We start from the raw sequence: 18,670 nt of genomic DNA, 5'->3' as shown, positions 1-18,670 counted from the left end.
AGATAGACAGACAGACAGACAGACAGACAGATGGACAATGATAGTAAAACAGAAATACAGAACAACAAAAGCACAGTTAGACAGAATGATAGACAGAATGACAGAATGATGGATGATAGAACAACAGAAGGACAGATAGAAAGAATGAGTGATAGAACAACAGAACAATATACAGAATGATGGAAGGAAAATTATGGATAGATAGATAGATAGATAGATAGATAGATAGATAGCAACAGAAAGACAGATAGATAAAACAATAGAATGATAGAACATTAGATAGACAGATAGACAGACAGACAGACAGACAGACAGACAGATAGACAGACAGATAGACAGACAGACAGACAGACAGACAGATGGACAATGATAGTAAAACAGAAATACAGAACAACAAAAGCACAGTTAGACAGAATGATAAGACAGAATTACAGAATGATGGATGGATGATAGAACAACAGAAGGACAGATAGATAGAATGAGTGATAGAACAACAGAACAATATACAGAATGATGGAAGGATGGATGGATATAGACAGATACAATGATAGAACCACAGAAATATAGAATAACAGAAGGACAGATCGACAGAACACAGACAGAATGACAAAATCATAGATAGAATGAGGGATGGGTGGATGATGTTTCTGGCCTATTCAGACCATCCAAAATAATGATAAAAATCTTCCTGTTCTCTTCTATACACTCTACTGTCAACAGTCTCATTCTCACCGTTGGGATGGATAAACTTTTTTCCTGCTCCTGTGTTCAGAGGAATGTTCTTTAGCCTCTTAGTTAGCAGCAGCACTGGCTCCGCTCCCCCAGCGTCCTGCCGTCTGAGTAAACGCTCATCTTTCCATTTGACGGAGGCCCTTCATTTCAGATGTGTACAGATGACGGCTTTTCACTCCAGCTATGGAAATTAAATTACGTCGCCTCTTCCATCTTTCAGTCTCCTGTGTTTCCAAGCCCTCTCTATCTTATTGGTGGATTCTTTTCACATGAACAAGATTTATATGATTAAACAGCCCATATCTCCACTAAGCAAATTTGATTATCAGTCTTCCTAGCACTTCCTCATGAAATATTCACCTTAAGTTACTTAGCAGAAATCACAGCTAAGCATATTGCTTTAAAAAAAAGCACAGAGGACGGAGGTCTCCCTGTTCATCCTTTGCTCTGATTGAGTGTCTTGTCCTGGTTTAAGTGGCATGGCTAATTGTGTCGAAAACAAATTTGAGAATCGCCAGCTGGGCTCACATTCTCCTGTCAGTCATTTGGGAAGATTATTAGGATGGCAATAATCATTTTATGCCCATTTAATACTCGCCCTCTTTTCTCATCACTCCATCTTTGTTCTCTCACCCAGACTCATCCATTCTGGTTCTGTTGGATATAAAGGGTCGTTCTGGTTTTTGGAACCAGACTCATCGTTTGTCTCTGGTAATTTGCTTAGGCGGTTAGGGTATCTTCGTCAAAAATAATGGAGGAATAAGAGAAAACTCTTTGTAGAAGCTTGTAAAGTCTGACAAGACACAAAAATCTCACCATTAAATGCTTGTGTTGTTCTTTTTTTGTCCAAAAGACCTGAGCTCAAAGAAGCAGCCCAGAGGAGCTCTGTTTCTACAACAGCTGTTTTTTAAACATCAAAACAGAATCAACACAGAGAGTTGTTGTGCATCTGTTGTTGTGAACATTTTAAGATGCACTTGTTCATGTATTTCTAACACAATGTAAAAAGGTCTCAACACTGCCTGCATCTCAATTTGTACTCTATCCACACAATTTACTACCAGTATACTACCCTATATTTTCCAGTTATTGCATTTGCACAGTTCAAATTCTAAGCATAACTAGAATAATGAATTTCCAGGCCTGGAATTCAAAATCGGAATTTATCTTCTCACTGCAAAACAAAACAAAACAACAAAACATAAACAAACAAAAAAACAAACATAAAAACAATACACATATAATTATTAAAATACAAATAAAAACAACCAAATAAAAACAAACTAATTAATATAAAAATAAAATAGATAACTAAACTAAACTAAAATAATAAACTAAACTAAACTAAACTAAAATAAAATAAAGAGATGGAGGGACAGGAGTAGAACTCTAGGATGGGAATTAGTTGACTAAAATACTGTACTATACTGCCTTCCATTACGTTGGTTGCCTTCTGGTTTAGAAGCTTTAATCACCACCTGCTGAGAGCAAATAAGACAGTCAGGCCTCCGCTGCGTAATTATCATGTACGTACGTCTGCGCAGACGACCTAATGATTTCACACCCTAGTGAGCAGAAACCCTTTCACTCAAAAGACCTGCTGACCACACTAATACAGACATGCAATATGACTCTATTGATGTCTGCTACACAAGGGGCACAGTCAAACAATGGGAGTGCACGATTGGACAGGGACCTATTGTTACATCACAATGGGTGAAGAATTGCAGAGATGCTGATTGGACGAGACACATCACTGTTGTTGATTATCAGACAGGGAAATGCAATAACGGCTTCCCATTTAAAAACATCAAAAAGGAACTAGCTGCACCGAATTAGATACTTTTTTTAATCCTACAGCTCAAAAGAGCTTGTTTAGGAATTGTACAGCGTGACAAAAATGTGATAATTCTGTGCCACGCCAACACAATAGAACCACAAGGATCAAATACGCCTGTATTGTGTTGAGCCAGATTAGCTGTTCCCCTCAAGTACACACACATTTAATGTGTTTCACTAGCATTTATTAACATTATAAAGCGTACACAAAGTTGCTGGTAGCATCTAATTTATGTCAAAAACTTAGGAGAATGCAGTCTTAATGCAGCACTGCAGTCAGATACAAATACCATGGAAAGAAAAAAAAAGTTCTTACTTGCGAAAAGGATGTAGATTTAAATGTGAACATCATTAATCCTTGACTGCAAACCCTGACCTTTCTTAAGAAAGATAGAGAGAGAGAGAGAGAGAGAGAGAGAGAGAGAGAGAAAGAAAGAAAGAAAGAAAGCACATAATCAACCAATGAAAGGCAGGACGGGTCACACACCAGCTAATGAAACACATGATGTAGCACACAGCAACCAATGAAATGCAGGATTGTGCACATAGCAACCAATGAAATGCAAGACAGGTCACACAGCAGCCAATGAAATGCAGGACGCAGCACATAGCAACCAATGAAACAGGGAATGAGCTACACAAAAAAGTGGGTAATAATAATAACACATAATGTGTTTATGGACCTTTTTAGCATATAAATGTTTTATTTTTTATCAGTGTATGTTTTATCAATGTAACAATGTATCGATGTATCAAAATATTTTGGTTTAAAGTTTAAGAGGAAATCTGAGGCCCTATATCTATTCACCACTTCTAATCACCATTTTGCCTTCACTAATTCATTTTAAATGGTCCTGCAGTGTGAACTCGAATATTTAAAGGTGCAAACATTCCATGCAGATGCTCAATTAGTATGAGCTTATAAAATATGATGCATAATTATAATAGAATTAGCAAAACACTGCTTAAAATAGTGTCATAAACTATTTAGTGTCAACTACCCAAATACAGAGCAGCCAATGACCTTTAGGATAATGCACAGAGGAGCCCATGAGTGTCTGCACACTCCACAATCTGCTGATTTCTTAGGAACTAACAAACAAGCATCCAAACACTTACAGGTACAGACACGCACACACACAGAGAGGCATAAATCAGCGGCTGAAACGGACGGTGCCGCGCAAATGAACAGAATCATCTGAATCCTGTCCGGTTCCCATGGTAACGCAGAATGCCGCAGAGTACCTGTCTTTACCTACAGCAGATAGATTCAAGTACGGAAATGAATAAAACACTAGATTACGGCTCTAACACACTAATTGACACTCTCGCTGTGCTGCTGAGATTCCAAAAGTATTCCACACTAAAGGCATCAAGCTTTTACAAAGCATTAAACATCCTGAAGCTCGCTGATTAAAGTGTTTCAGGGCTTTTTTTAGTGGCTCTTTGCAAATAATGCATGCTCTCACTTCACAATGCAATCAAACACTCTTGATTTAACAAATAATTAGGATAATCTATCCATCCACCCATCCAAAAATAAGCTTGAGGTCCTGTTCCTCATTGCTTTCTGCCTCTATCCTATTTAACAAAGACAAAAAAAGACAAAAAAATAAAATAATAATGAATAAATAATAATGAATAAATAAATACATATTTAATAAAATAATTATAATAAAAACAATAAAATACAATATTTATTATATTTATTTAAAAAAATCTGAAACAACTGGATCTAAAGGCTTAAAACCACTGGTAAAAAAAAAATCACTTTTGTAATTTGTAATACTTTTCATTACAAATTATAATATATAAGGAGTGGAGAAATTGTTTTGGGACTAAATAAATAAATAAAGCGTGAGAGACTAATTTGAGTACAAAATATTTAAGAGTATAAGCATTTATCTGTCAGGAACGATAGACTCTATGGATTGTTTTTAGCATCTCTGTCACATCAGTGTGATTTTACAGCTGTGACGACTATGATTATCAGGACTATGATTTATAAATGCAGTTATAGCAAGACTGTCTGATCTGAGTTCAGTGGGGTTGAGAGTTAAATAAATGAAAGAATTAGAGAACCATAACCATATGAACCACAGCCAAGTTCTAGAAATAGCAGGTTTTAAAAGTTTGACAAAGTTTTTGTCTTCACTTTTTAATAATCCACCATCTAAAACGCAATGACCCGGTAATATACGTCAATCTAAGACAAGTGACGTATCAGCCTTCAGAGCAGATTCATTTAGTTCAAACAGCACTGTGGAGTTTTTAACCGCAGAAGAACTACAGCAGCTCTCAGCAGATCATGAGAGTATCTGGACTGGTACAGAAAGAGCCGTCAGACGTTCTGAAGCTCAGATGGGGTTTTAATCAAGAGTCCTGCAGTTTTCACATCTCTGATAAATGCATGAGAGAGAGACTTCTGATAGGTCCATTAAAGAATTAAAGAGTGCTGACCGCATTTAATAGCTAAATAAATGCCGTTGGTGATGGGAAAGAATTTTAATGGCTCTTCTGCTGCTCTTGTGTGTTTGAACGTCTCTGATATTACTGTATGTGTGTGTGCAGGGTTCAGAAATAACACTCAATAAAAACCAAATGCAAGTAAAAACTGGCTTTAACCTTTATATAAACTGCATCATAATGCATGGTTTAAATTGTGTTTAGTAACCAGTTTTGCTTAAAAAATAAATGAATAAATAAAAATAAATCCATGTCAATCCTACTGTACATTTGAGGTGCAAAATTGAATCTGTTTGTAATGGGTGGCTATCTAGTATACAATGCTGTGAGTAACAGCAACCTGCACTGTGTGTCAAAAATATAGCTATTAGGGAAGATCTGATAAATAACTACTTTACAAATATATATTTTTTAAATGTTTCGTTTATATATGCAGTTGGATCTAAAGGCCTAAAACCACTGGTAAAAATGCCATTTTTTTTTTCCAATTTTGTAATTTGTAATACTTGCCATTATAAATTATAATATTTAAGGAGTGGAGAAATTGTCTTGAGGCAAAATAACTAACTAAATAAATAAAAAATAAAGAGTGAGAATCAAATTTGAGTAAAAAGTTGAATAAAATAAAATACAATAAAATAAAAATGATAATATATACAGTATGGAGTGGAGAAATTGTTTTGGGCAAATAAATAAATAAAAATACAGAGAGAGACCAATTTAAGTGAAAAGTGGAATGAATGAATAAATGAATGAATGAATAAATAACCCAAATAAACAAACAAACAAACAAACAAATAAATAAATAATAGGGAGGGAGATAAGTAGAACTCTAGAAATTAAATAACAATAAACAAAGCTGAAAAAACATAAAATATAATATTGTCTTAGTATTTTGTTTGTCTGCTTTTGCTATAATGAACAAAAACCTGATCACACTCTCCAGTATTATTTGAGAATAATCCAAAGAGCATGAACATCCTAAAACTTTCTATTAATTTTCAGATTTAAATGTAATTTTGAATCAAAGACATCCAATGTGGACTGCATATATAGCACAAAATACTGGCCATTAAGACATTTTTATGGCTGATAAATTCTCTCAATGTATCCACTATTGGCAGGTGAAACAAAACATTAAATCACACTAATACCCAACATAACAGGCCTGCCGTAATGACAGATAAATAAGGCACTAGTGCTCTGACAGCCTCTTGTACGCAAGCGTAACACTGATAAAGGCAGAAGAGACGATCACCGTGTGATATGAAACATGTTTCATGTCACGGTCTGGTCATCTCAGATGAGTCCTCCAACATTTATGAGCTCATAAATATGCATTAATGTTATGCAGGTCTGCAGGCTTGAATAAACATGATCGTGTGATGTGTTATGAATGGCTGCTGACCCCCAGACAACGAGAAGGAAAGTGAAGAGGCACGAATGCAGATCCAGAAGCAGAGAGGGTGCTTACAGATAAATATAGACACAAGTTTGAGCTTTGATCTCTGAGTGCCATCGACAGACAGACAGAGAAAGGAGCGGGTTATGCGTCGGCCCACCGGGAAAATGCCCGGTATGCCCGATTACCAATCCAGCACTGGTTACATCACACATACTGTCACAGAGGAACCTACAGATGATCCAGGCCAAGACATGCCGCTCCAACTCTCAGACAACTCCCATGATTCTTTGCAGAGAATCCACACAGTGATCACACACACACACTTTTCACTTTCCAATCTAACTCAGTTTTAACATAAGAGAAAGGGCTGGAAACATTGGCTCTGCATCTGCCTCTGTTCTCGTACCAGTATTGTAGAGTTTTTAAAACAGCTCAAACTGCAAAACATCAAGATAAAAACTTTACAGATGACATTATAACCTCTCTACCTTAATAGCACACAATATAGCAAATTTGCACTTCTGTACTTGTTTAAAACCATCGACTGTTTACCTTTAAAAAAAAGAAGAAGAAAAAAACTATGTTGTGTGATATACACTGCTGTTCAAATATTTGGGATCAGTAAGATTTTTAATGTTTTTTAATGGAGTTTCTTATGCTCATCAAGGCTGCATTTATTTGATCAAAAATACAGAAAAGCAATATTGTGAAATATTGTTGCAATTTCTAATTTTGGTTTCCTATTTTAATTTACTTTAAAATATAATTTATTTCTGTGACGCAGCACAGAAATGACTCCAGTCTTCAGGGTCACGTGATCCTTCAGAAATCATTCTAATATACTAATTTATTATCAGTGTTGAAACTGTTGTGCTGCTTAGTTTTTTTTTTGTTTTGTTTTTTTGAACCTGATACTTTTTTCTTTGATTCTTTGATGAATAAAAAGTTCAAAAGAACAGCACTTATTCAAAACAGAAATCTTTACTATCACTTTTTATCCATTGAACAAATCCTTGCTGAATAAAAGTATTAATTTCTTTTTTTTTTTAAATTAAGGAAAAATGTACTAACCCCAAACTTTTGAATAGTAGTGTATAATGTAACACAAAATTAATATTTTGAATAAACACTGTTCTTTTTAACTTTTTATTTATCAAAGAATCTGGAAAAAAAATATCACAGGTCCCAAAAAAATGTGTATAAATATACACCATTTCACTTGTTCTAATTATTTTTCATACATATATACATGCATATAATACACCTTTTCTTTCTTTCTTTCTTTCTCTGAAGTAAAGCTGAAGTACCTTTAAATTAACATTTTTCATGTGATAACTGCCTGATATGAATTTTATGTGTTATATATTTAAACAACTTGTGACCATGACATCAAATCAGCTTGTGACGGCATAAAAACTGCATTAAATTACACTAAAATATGTTCTCAAAAGTAGTTTTTTGGTGGAAAAGTGTAAAGGGGTCATTCACATATATGGCTTTAAAAAATCAAATAAAAAAAAGAATAAGCATTTTTCGAGAAACATTTTGAAAATCACTTTAAAAGCAGCTCTAATGAAAACCGTAAAACATGTCCATCTAATGCATGCCTACATAGACCAACAGTTATAAAACAGCACAAAGAACACAAAAACCTTGTTCTGCACGAACGGCCTCCAACACGCATGGTGAGGGATATTTCTCCTCGATTACAAATGCAAATCAGAAACATGAACAGAGACCAGTCCTACATCCACCGCTGGAGACAAATAACCTCTGAGTGTGAATATATTTGAATATCTGTATTCATGAAGCCAGGGACGGAGAGAGGAGAGTGTTCTTACCCCACTGTAGAGGAGCCAGCTGCAGATGTTCTAGTATGAGCTGGTTGAGGACGCCCTCCACGCTGGCCTCCCCGTGACGCTGAAGGGACGAGTGCACATTTGGTCAAGGAAAACGTGGCCTATCGCTATCACCCAAAACTGCTATACTGAAAACCGATGCATATTTGATCAGAACGTCCTATGATTCGCTTTATCATGTTTTTCCTGGAAGCGTTCAGAACAATAATGCCACTCTGTGTTTTCTGCGTTAAATTAGCCACGCAGCGTGCATGGAGACGATGAGCGTGTAGAAGGAGGTGAAATATTTGCACACAGCGACACTAATAACAGCGTTGAGAACAAAAGCTCATTACGTAACTGCAGTGATGCTGTCAGAAGCCTCTAATGACTGCAAGCTGTGTAACGATGCTGAGAATTGCGCTGACTCTGAGAGATGGCCTTCTTCTCAACTGAACCATGTAAGTGTACGCTGGGAACTGGTAGAGAGGAAGAGATTCCTACTGCCAGATATGGACAGCAATAATAATAAAAAACTATTTGACTTTAAAGGAATAGTTGACCAGAAATGAAAATTTACTCACCCTTTGGCTATTCAAGGAGTGCATGATTTTGTTTTTTCATAAGTACAGATTTGGAGAAATATAGCATTGCATCACTTGCTCTCCAATGGATCCTCTGCAGTGAATGGGTGCCGTCAGAATGAGAGTCCAAACAGCTGATAAAAACATCACAATAATCCACACCACTCCAGTCCATCAGTTAATGCCTTGTGAAGCGAAAAACTGCCATGTTTTTAAGAAAAAAATCCATCAAGACGTCCATAATCCATAAAATCGCTTTCTCCAGTGAAAAAGTCATCTCATTTGAATCAGGAGAGAAATATGCACAGATCAAGCCTTATTATGGATTGGGAACTGGTATTTTAGCCTTAAAGATGTTAATAAATAAGGATGTTAATTGATGGACTGTAGTCATGTGGATTATCGTGAATTTTTTTGTTTTTTAAGATTTTTTTTTGGCATTTTTTTTTTGCATTTATTATGATAGGACAGATCAGAACTGACAGGAAGCGAAGTGGGAGCGAGAGAGGGGGGCGGGATCAGGAAAGGTCCTCGAGTCGGGATTCGAACACTGTATGTCGGCACGCCGCCCACAAGGCTATCGACACCGACAATTTATCGTGATGTTTTTATCAGCTGTTTGGACTCTCATTCTGACGGCACCCATTCACTGCAGAAGCTCCATTGGATGTAATGTAATGGAACAAACACATCTACATCTTGGATGGCCTGAGGGAGACAAATAAAAGGATTCACATGACACGAACACTAGTAAGTGACCTCGCGTTTCAGTAATTATTGACAGACTATGAAGGTTATGAAGACTATGCAGAGACATCTCTCTTTATAATATATCCAATGTGGTCACACACAGATATATTTGTGTTTATGCTTGGTTGACTGGAATGATGGCATCTCTGACCTGCCGCATATCATTTCTCTTCATATCATTGTGATTTTACGTGTCCAAGAACGCCTATGTTTCTGCACATCCAATCAGTCATGCTGATGCCATGCACATCACCGCTCGGGACTGTATCTTTTGATTATTTATTATTTTAGGGGGACGTTCAGAGCTCGTGTCAGGGTGTCAGCCTCCTGAAATAAATGGGAGATGATGAATGCCACTGGATGATGCGTAAGAAACCTGAGCGTCTGATTGGCTGCTGGGATTTTGGCAGTTTGGTGGATAGAAGATGTGATTGGTGAGTAACCGTGCTGCTCTATTTAGAGAATGTAAAAACACTCACACAAAAGCCATTTTCATAGCTACACCATAGATTTCTAAAGATTTTAACAAAGCAAATTATAATTACTAAAGGCGAATCTGAGCCCTAAAATACATGTAAAAATATTATTTACATAACATAATTTTTTTTCAGTTGAGGGCATCTTCATATGTGCCCAAAGGGAGGTTCTGTCAGATTCACTTCTTAGGACAAATTTGCCCTCAAACTATAGCTAAGTATATGTACTGTACACACACACAAGCGCCATAAGTTTGAGCCATATGTCAGTGCATCAAGCTCAGTGTAAACGTGTCTCCTCCAGTATGTCCAGCTGTTAGAAACAGATGCTGTCAGACGGTCATCCTCACATCCTTGGTCAACGACAGTTGTTTTAAATGTGCTATAGAAATAACATTTGTATTGTATTGTATTGTACAGTATAAAATCAATATGCCAGACAAGACCAAACCAGGCTCATTGGAAATATGTGTTTCAGGTGACATTTCTGCTACATCGATATTACGCACTTTACTGCACATTTCATTTAAACTGGAAACTGCAGTGATTCATACGAATAGGTACGTTTTTTTGAGTTTTGCAGAAATGTAGATAAAAGCATATATTTTCAATGAGCCTGTGTAGGGCGAGACGGTGTATTTCAGTGATTTTGCTTTTTAGTAATTTGAGTTACTCAAACTACTCAACACTGTAGCATCAAGAAGAAAGAGTTAGGGATAGTGTTATCAGGACAGCTGGCTTTAGTAAAGGATATGATGGTCCAGTGGATGTCCAGTGTGCTGTTGATGAGTCCTCCGTGGACCTGCTGTCTCTTCTCTTCCTGCTGGCGTACTGTAGCCTGTCGCAGTGCATCATGGTCGGTCACGGGCATGCTGTCAAAATCAAACTTATCCACCTGAATGGCCATCCTGCACAAACACAGGAGCACACAAAGGTCAAGTGAAGTGCTGTCATTCAGATCCACAGGAAAAAAATCAATTTGTTTCACAGAGGATGACATGCTCAGAGATAAATCCTTCAAACATCAGATTCCGTTTGTACACACAATGTTCAGAAACCGACAACAAAAATCCATCACCATAAAAGGCTTATCAGAAACGGTACACAAAAAATGCCAAGGACATGTGCACAAGCTCACAAAACCACTTCAGGCTCATAGAAACGCCAATAAAATATCCTTGACATTTCCATGTTCTCCATTATCAGCGAGCAGAGAGAAAGACAAAGCGGGAGAGACAGAAAGAGCGAGAGGGATGGATTAATGAAGGAGATAAGACCCTCTGGGGACTGTTGGGAGATGCTCTCAGGATCGCAGCATCTCTGGAGAAGAAAAAATCTATTGCAAATCTACTGATACTGATACTGACAGAAAAGATGCTGCGATGTAAGCTGTGACCTCACAAAAGAGCACAACAGCAGTCGTTTGAGCGTGTGGCTTGGAAATTATAAAGATAACAGTTAGAATGCAAAAGAATACACTATGGTTTTACATATTTTTGAAGAAAACGTGAGAGGTGCTCACATGTGCGAAACTCAACGGCATTCTAGGGAGTTCCAGAGTGTTGCTAAGTGACTGATAAAGGCTTCTGGGTGGTTTCTAATTGCCAGCCCATGTTAACAGAGGCCACTTTAAAATCTCTATAGCTATATCTAAAAAAATAAATAAACAAATATATATAATTTTAATAAAGCCACACTTTTGTGCCATGTTTTCAGGAGAATGAATGAATACATCCTCAATCAATCAATAAAATCATTATTTTTTAATAAAAGTACATTAATTTCAACAAAGCAGTATTTTCATGTCATATGCTGAGGACAAATAAAATACATCATAATTTAGTTTGGATGGATGGATGGAAGGATAGATAACAAAAATACATAAAAATATATAAGATAGATAAAATAAATTAAATACATATAAGGATGGATAAAATAAAAAAAATAGAAGGATAGATTGAAGGATAAATAAAAATTACAGTTTAGTTTGGATGGATGGATGGAAGGATAGATCAAATAAATACATAAAATATAGAAGGATAGATAAAATAAATTAAATACATATGAGGATAGAAGGGAGGAAAAAATAAAATAAAATAAATAGATAGATAGAAGGATAGATAAAATAAAATAAAATAAAATAAATAGATAAAAAGAATAGATGGAAGGATCAAAACAAAACAAAACAATTACATTTTAGTTTGGACGGATGGACATACAGATAGATAGATAGATAGATCATGTTCATGCCATGTGTTTAGGAGAAAAAAAGAAATGGACTTTATTGACTGATATTTTCTTCTCTGAGCAAATTATCGAGGCATGTGACTTGCGAATAGAGATTTTGTAAAACTACAAGAGTAATAGTGAAGCTTGGCTGAGCAAACCGCTAATGGAGAGATCTGACTGCACACACATCCTTCCTTCATTCATTCGTCCAGTCCACAGAAGACAACAGGCCGAGATTCCTCAGACACTGATACATAATTCATCACACACACATTAAGGAAAACACAAACAGCCTGTGGTGCTCTGGCCGCCGTGCAGGACTGAATCATTATTTTTTTATTCATTCACTGGTTTGTTTTCATTTTGTCAATTTTATCCTCCAGATCTGTTTAGTTTCATTTGTTTGTTCTATTGTTTGCTTTCCAATTTATTTCAGTTAATTCCTTCATTCTACCATTTGAGAGTTTGGTTACCTGTTTTTTTTTGTGCTTCTTTTCTTTCTATCTTCTTATTTTTTATTCCTTCCATTCTTCAGTCCTTAATTTTGTTCATTCGTCCCTCCTTTATTTCATCTATCTACCATTCTTTCTTTTTTTTTCTTCTTCCTTCCTTCCTTTTGTCCAACCTTCCTTGCTTTCCTTTTTTATTCTACTTTTGTTTTTCATTCTACCTTCCTTCCTCTATTCTTTTCTTCTGTCCTTCCATAATTCTAACTTCCTTCCTTTTTTCTTTCTACTATCCTTCCTTATTTTTCCTTCTTCATACTTTTTGTTCATCCTTCCTGTTTAACCTCCCTTCTTTCCTTCTATTCTTCTTTCATTTTTTGTTCTTCCTTCGTTTTTTTCAATTCTTACTTTCATTTTGTCCTTCATTTTCTGTTTGTCTTTCTTTACTTTTTTCGATCAGCTTCTTTCCCTTTTTCATTCTTTCTATCTTCCTTTTTCGCTCTTCCTTCCTTCCCTCTTTGCTCTTTATTTCCTTTTTGTTTCTCCTTTCTCTTTCCATTCTTCCTTCCATCATTTCTTTTTATCCTTCCTTTTTTAGTTCTTCGTTCCTTTCTTCCTCTTTCTGTTCTTCCTCTTTCCCATCTTCACTCCTACCATACTTACTTCTTTCTTCCTCTGGTCTCTTCTTATATTACTTTTAGTTCTTCAGTCGTTCCTTTTTTCATTCTACCCATCATGCTTCCTTGTTCTTTTCTTTGTCTGTCTGTCTGTCTTTCTTTCTTTCTTTCTTTCTGTCTGTCTGTCTGTCTATTTTTCCTCCTTCCGTCCTCTCTCTTTAATGCAGTCAGTCATGATGTTGAGTCAGCTGATGTTTATGAGATGAGAGGTTAATGTCAGTGAAGAGGCTGCAGGTGTCTTGATCTCGACACTGATGGATGTGTCAGTAAATGTGATCTGATTCGTGTGTAAACTGATCCTGTAAAACGACACACAGGTGAAAGGAGACGCTGAGACATGATGGACTGATAAATACAACGTCTGAGATGTGATCTGCGATCTAGAATCTCATAAGAGAACTCACTGAAACTCCAAACAAGGATGTCTCACCGCTAAACATGAAGAGCGCTCAGAAAAACTCAGAAATGAGAAGAGAGGGAAATGCCCAGAGTAATGAACCCAACCGCAGAGAGGTTTGAGATGTGAGGCTCATCTCACAACAGAGAATGAGAAAGACAGACCGATCCCCTTATAGACACTCCACTGAGAAAACGCAATTCAGCAGTTACTATTTTAACAATAAACCAAATTTAAACTTATGAATATAAAGATGCTTCTTCTCAGAGAAGGTTTAATCATCAAAACCACCTGACAGTTAAGAGCTAATTTTAGCATAAGGAGCACACTGTCAGCAGGCCAATTAAAACACTGCCACTAAAAATATTAAACTTCAAAAAAGAAAGAAAGAAAGAAACTAGTCAATCTCACTAACCAAGTAGTCAGCTGGACGTCAAGTGAACCAGTGCGACTCATGCCTAAAGCTAATGTTCCACAGAAATGTAATGTAAAATTATATTTAAAATTACATTTTACATAACTAAAATGAAATTTGTATTTAGGACAATTAAGCTTTTTTTATTTAATTTAAATTTTTTTTTAAAATGACCTGATTTTTTAACCTAATACACACAGATGGTTTTTGTTTAACGTATCATATGAAGAATAATACAGCCTTTTAATGCAGTTTCTTGACATTTTTCATCATTGATGTACAAAATATGCGAAGGTAAAACCTTAAAGTGCCCCTATTATGCCATTTTTAAGGTTGCTAATATTGTTTTATGAGTCTCCTAAAATGCATGCAAGGTCAAAAAAACACGTTAGTTTTCTCAGAAAATAGATTTAATTTGACCTCATTTCTAAATGATTCGTAAACGACTCGTGCAAAGCAGTTCAAAGAATCAGTCTCTAAGCTATACAAGATGGTATCGATTGTACCTTACCAATTCGAGCCGGAGTCTGATGATGAAACGGTTGAACTGGCTGATCGACAAGAGACTGATTCGCAAGCACGACTGGAGCAGGACGTTTCTAAGTGGTAAGTGTCAAGTGTTAACAAGTTTGTGGTAATTATAAAATGTGATGAAACAAATTTACTCTCACAGTGTAGGATACAGCGTCTTCTTGACATGATGTTAACCACACGGAAATGTTACTGTTTGTGGGCGGGCAAGTTGGCGACGTAGAATGTGGGCAGACATTATGCAAATGTGTTACTTTGTGACGTAGAGCCGTAACAGAATAAGATTCGAATTTCTGACGCCTCGTTTAGGCGATTTTGAGCCGACTCTTTTTTTTGATAGACAATAACTTTATTTATCGTGCACTGTCGGCTTCACAACTTTGCAGATAGTTTATGTTCACATACAGCTACGTGACATAATAGGGGCACTTTAAACACAACACACACGTGCAGGTGCAAAGAAACAAACACATCCCTGTTCTTCATCATTAGTTGTCAGTATCACTGCATCTGGACTCAGTCAGACAGAGGGTGTTATCATTCTATGCATGAGCACTACAAAAGAAAAAAAAGAAAAATTAGAGAGAGAGAGAGAAAGAGAGAGAAAGCATGACTGAAACAGACCTCTAACGACTGAAGGACAAAAATCACACACACACACATGCACATACATACATAAACATATACATTATACAGGTGACTCAGGGAGAAAAAAGGAAAAAGTGACAAAAAAAATCCTACACTTTAAAGTGGCTAAAATGAATTAAATGGTTAAAGACATGCAATCTGTGATACACATGAGCCATTTATATGCATGTACTGTAGCTGCATTTTAAAACAACCAGTTTGTATGATTTTTTTTCAAGCAATTACAGCAGTACACCAAATTCAGTTTTATCAATTTTCAATATATATTGAATAAATATTTGATCAATTTATCTATCTATTCATTATATATATATATATATATATTCAGGAAGAGAAAGATACAGATACAGATACAGCATTTATGCGATCAAGGCATTTTGCTGCAGTTGGAAAGTGTCACTAACTGTCTGCTCAGAGAGGAGAGCGAGAGAGAGAGGGTTATATTTAGCTCACGTGTGTGTTCTCTCCTGCGACTCCAGCAGCAGAAACACTGAGCTATTTATAGACCGCCTCCCCGTAACCCGCGGTTACCAGCACACACAGCAGCATCACTGCGCCACGGCAACGCCGCATCACCCCACCCAGCATCTCAACATCACATTAACTCACTGTGTCATTCAATTGAAATTATAATTTTATACATTCAAAACGACACAATCCCTCAGATGAGCCCACAGAAAAGATGACAGGTTATTAAATCCCTCCACCTGCAAGAGTCCAATCTCACAAATTCAAAATGATGTATGTATGTGTACATTTTTTCTTCATTTTAATAGTGATGTGCTAATAAGCATAACATTTTTATTTTTAATTGTGATAATATAACTCTATTTTCTCTTTCTTTTGTATTTAATTTATTATTAAAATGATCATTTTCAAAATATTTTTAATTTAATTTAATTTAAATATAGCTATAAACATCCAGAAGTAGACTCTGTTGAGCCAGCTATTTATTTATTCATTCTTTTATCCATTCATTCATTAATACATTATAGTTTTATATAATATTATACGCAAATACTCAACATTTTTGTCTCTTGTTTTGTCTGCTATCTTGAATTTATTTTTCACTGAGCTTGCTGCACATTTTGGAATGACAATCTCTGTGACGAATTCATGCAATGCTGACTTAGCAATGGCCTAAACGAGGTTTCTTAGTAGGCAGCATAATTGTACTCACTTTGCTGTCTGTTGGAGTTGTTTTCCATGATGCCTTTAAATATTGCCTATATAAGGCATCTTAGGTTTTGAAACAGAGCTACAGTAGAAGGATTCAGTTGCATCTTGAGACTCTGGGAAAGGGAAAAAAAACAGTATGCGCACACACACACACACACACAGAGAAAGAGAGAGAGTAAAAAGGGAAAAGTGGCCCTTCATCATGGAGGAAGCACTTAGAGACTTGTTGCTACAGCAACAGGCTTTTGTTTAAATTATGTGGGTAATGAAGAAGTTGAGCGGAGTTTGTCACACCAACACACACATACACTTCACAACAGAAGTGGAAAGAGTGCAAAACCCAAATGCACAATGTGTCACAAATTCAGTGCCCTTAATGGTGTGTGTTTCAGAAGGTGTGAATGAGTGACTGGCAGTTCAAACAAGCATGCACAAGTATGATGTCATCACAAACACACTCACTGTGACTGTCATGAAGCCTGCTGGTTTTTCTAACGCAATCATTTTGTGTTACCAGAGGTGCACGGCTAATTTTTTTTTTTTTTTAGGTGAAAGAAATACATAAATGAAGAAGAAAGCCAAAATATTAAATGCCATGGATGAATATTTACTGAGTAATGCACTATTTTGTAGACGGGGTCAAAATTATTATTTTCACCCAAGATTTGGAGCCAAATAACTGACTTTAGAAAGCTTTGAAAGCACAGAAATTGGTAGCTCCATTAGTAGAATCTGTTGAATTTAGCAATCTATGTTGCATTATATGCCAATATAATAATATAAGATAGTTCAGAAATGGGAAAAAAGTACTTCCCATATTTTTTCCTCAAAGTTTGCAAGCCTTAAATATATGCATTAATGATATCTTAATATCACTACAAATTCTGTTTTTTTTTGGTATCTTAATTTTTTAAGGGGTCATATGATGCTATTTTAAAGATCATTATTTTGTGTATTTGGTGTAACAGGATACGTTGACATGCTTTAATGTTCAAAAAACACATTATTTTTCAAATACTGTACATTATTGTAGGTCCTCTATGCCCCGCCTCTCTCAAACACGTCGTTTTCAACATAGGCCCCTCCTTTGACAAGCGCAGTCTGCTCTGATTGGCCAGCTGACCCAGTGCATTGTGATTGGCCGAACACCACAAGCACGCGTCGGAAAGCCCGAAAGGGCAACAGAGTCGCATGACAGACACAGTGATGATGCAGTACACAAGCCGCGGTTAAGACAGCTGACGTGCTATGATTTCTGACAGGCAGTTCACTCTCCTGTGATGTGACCCTGTTCCCCTCACACACACACACACACACACACACACACAACGCGTTACTCAGCGCTGCGCAAAACTCCGCATTTGAACAGTCAATAGCAAATACTTAAACTAATAACAAAACAGCAGCTGATTCAGAAGCGCCAGATTGTCATAGCAAAGTCAGAAATAGCTCCTCTCCTAGGTTCACGATACGGTTGTCCATAAAATGCATTGCTGTTCTGTTGTAAGTAATCTTAAAGATTCCTAAATGCATCTACGTTCGGAAGGCCAAATAAAGTGCTTTTGCTTTCGCACTGAAACACACAGCGTCTCCCTGACATGCTGCATCAACACTACTGCTGTTCCTGAAACCACGCCTTCTTTCTTTGCGTGCACATTTGGGCAGCATTATGCAAATATTTCCACATAGTGAGGTAGATATGTGGGGGCGTGTTAGAACGAGCCGTTTTAGGGGGGCGTGGCAGAGTCTTAACTTTGATAAAGAATATCTCTTTGGTTTTGAGACTTTAGTCTTTGCAACTTCAGGGATCTTATCTATGCACAATCAGCTTGTAACACTCCAAAGAGAAAGGAAAACTTAAAATCGCATCATATGACCCCTTTAAAATAGCTGGGTTAAGATATATAAACATTTTTATGACTGCAGAAATATTCAGTATACACATTATCCACCGGACACAATTGTGACCGACCATAAAACACATTTTTTCACACACTTTTCCTAAAAAAAAAAAAAAAAAAATTATTGATTATTTCAAAGGGTTACTAATGACACATC

General features: G+C 36.4%; 1 protein-coding gene across 1 annotated transcript in view; it reads right to left on the bottom strand.

Moving 5' to 3' along the window:
- Positions 1–8,245: 8,245 nt before the first annotated feature.
- The window catches only part of LOC107734018 (trafficking protein particle complex subunit 9-like), a 181,729-nt gene continuing 171,304 nt past the window's right edge, over positions 8,246–18,670 (bottom strand). The window contains exons 19-20 of the mRNA XM_016545874.1: positions 10,845–10,998; positions 8,246–8,374 (exon numbers count right to left, since the gene is read on the bottom strand). Coding sequence (XP_016401360.1) covers positions 8,246–8,374; positions 10,845–10,998 — 283 coding nt within the window. The remainder of the gene's footprint in view (positions 8,375–10,844; positions 10,999–18,670) is intronic.

Source organism: Sinocyclocheilus rhinocerous, unplaced genomic scaffold, assembly GCF_001515625.1.
Source record: "Sinocyclocheilus rhinocerous isolate Xijiao unplaced genomic scaffold, SAMN03320098_v1.1 scaffold430, whole genome shotgun sequence".
Taxonomy (NCBI): domain Eukaryota; kingdom Metazoa; phylum Chordata; class Actinopteri; order Cypriniformes; family Cyprinidae; genus Sinocyclocheilus; species Sinocyclocheilus rhinocerous.
This window is presented reverse-complemented; position numbering and strand designations above follow the sequence as displayed.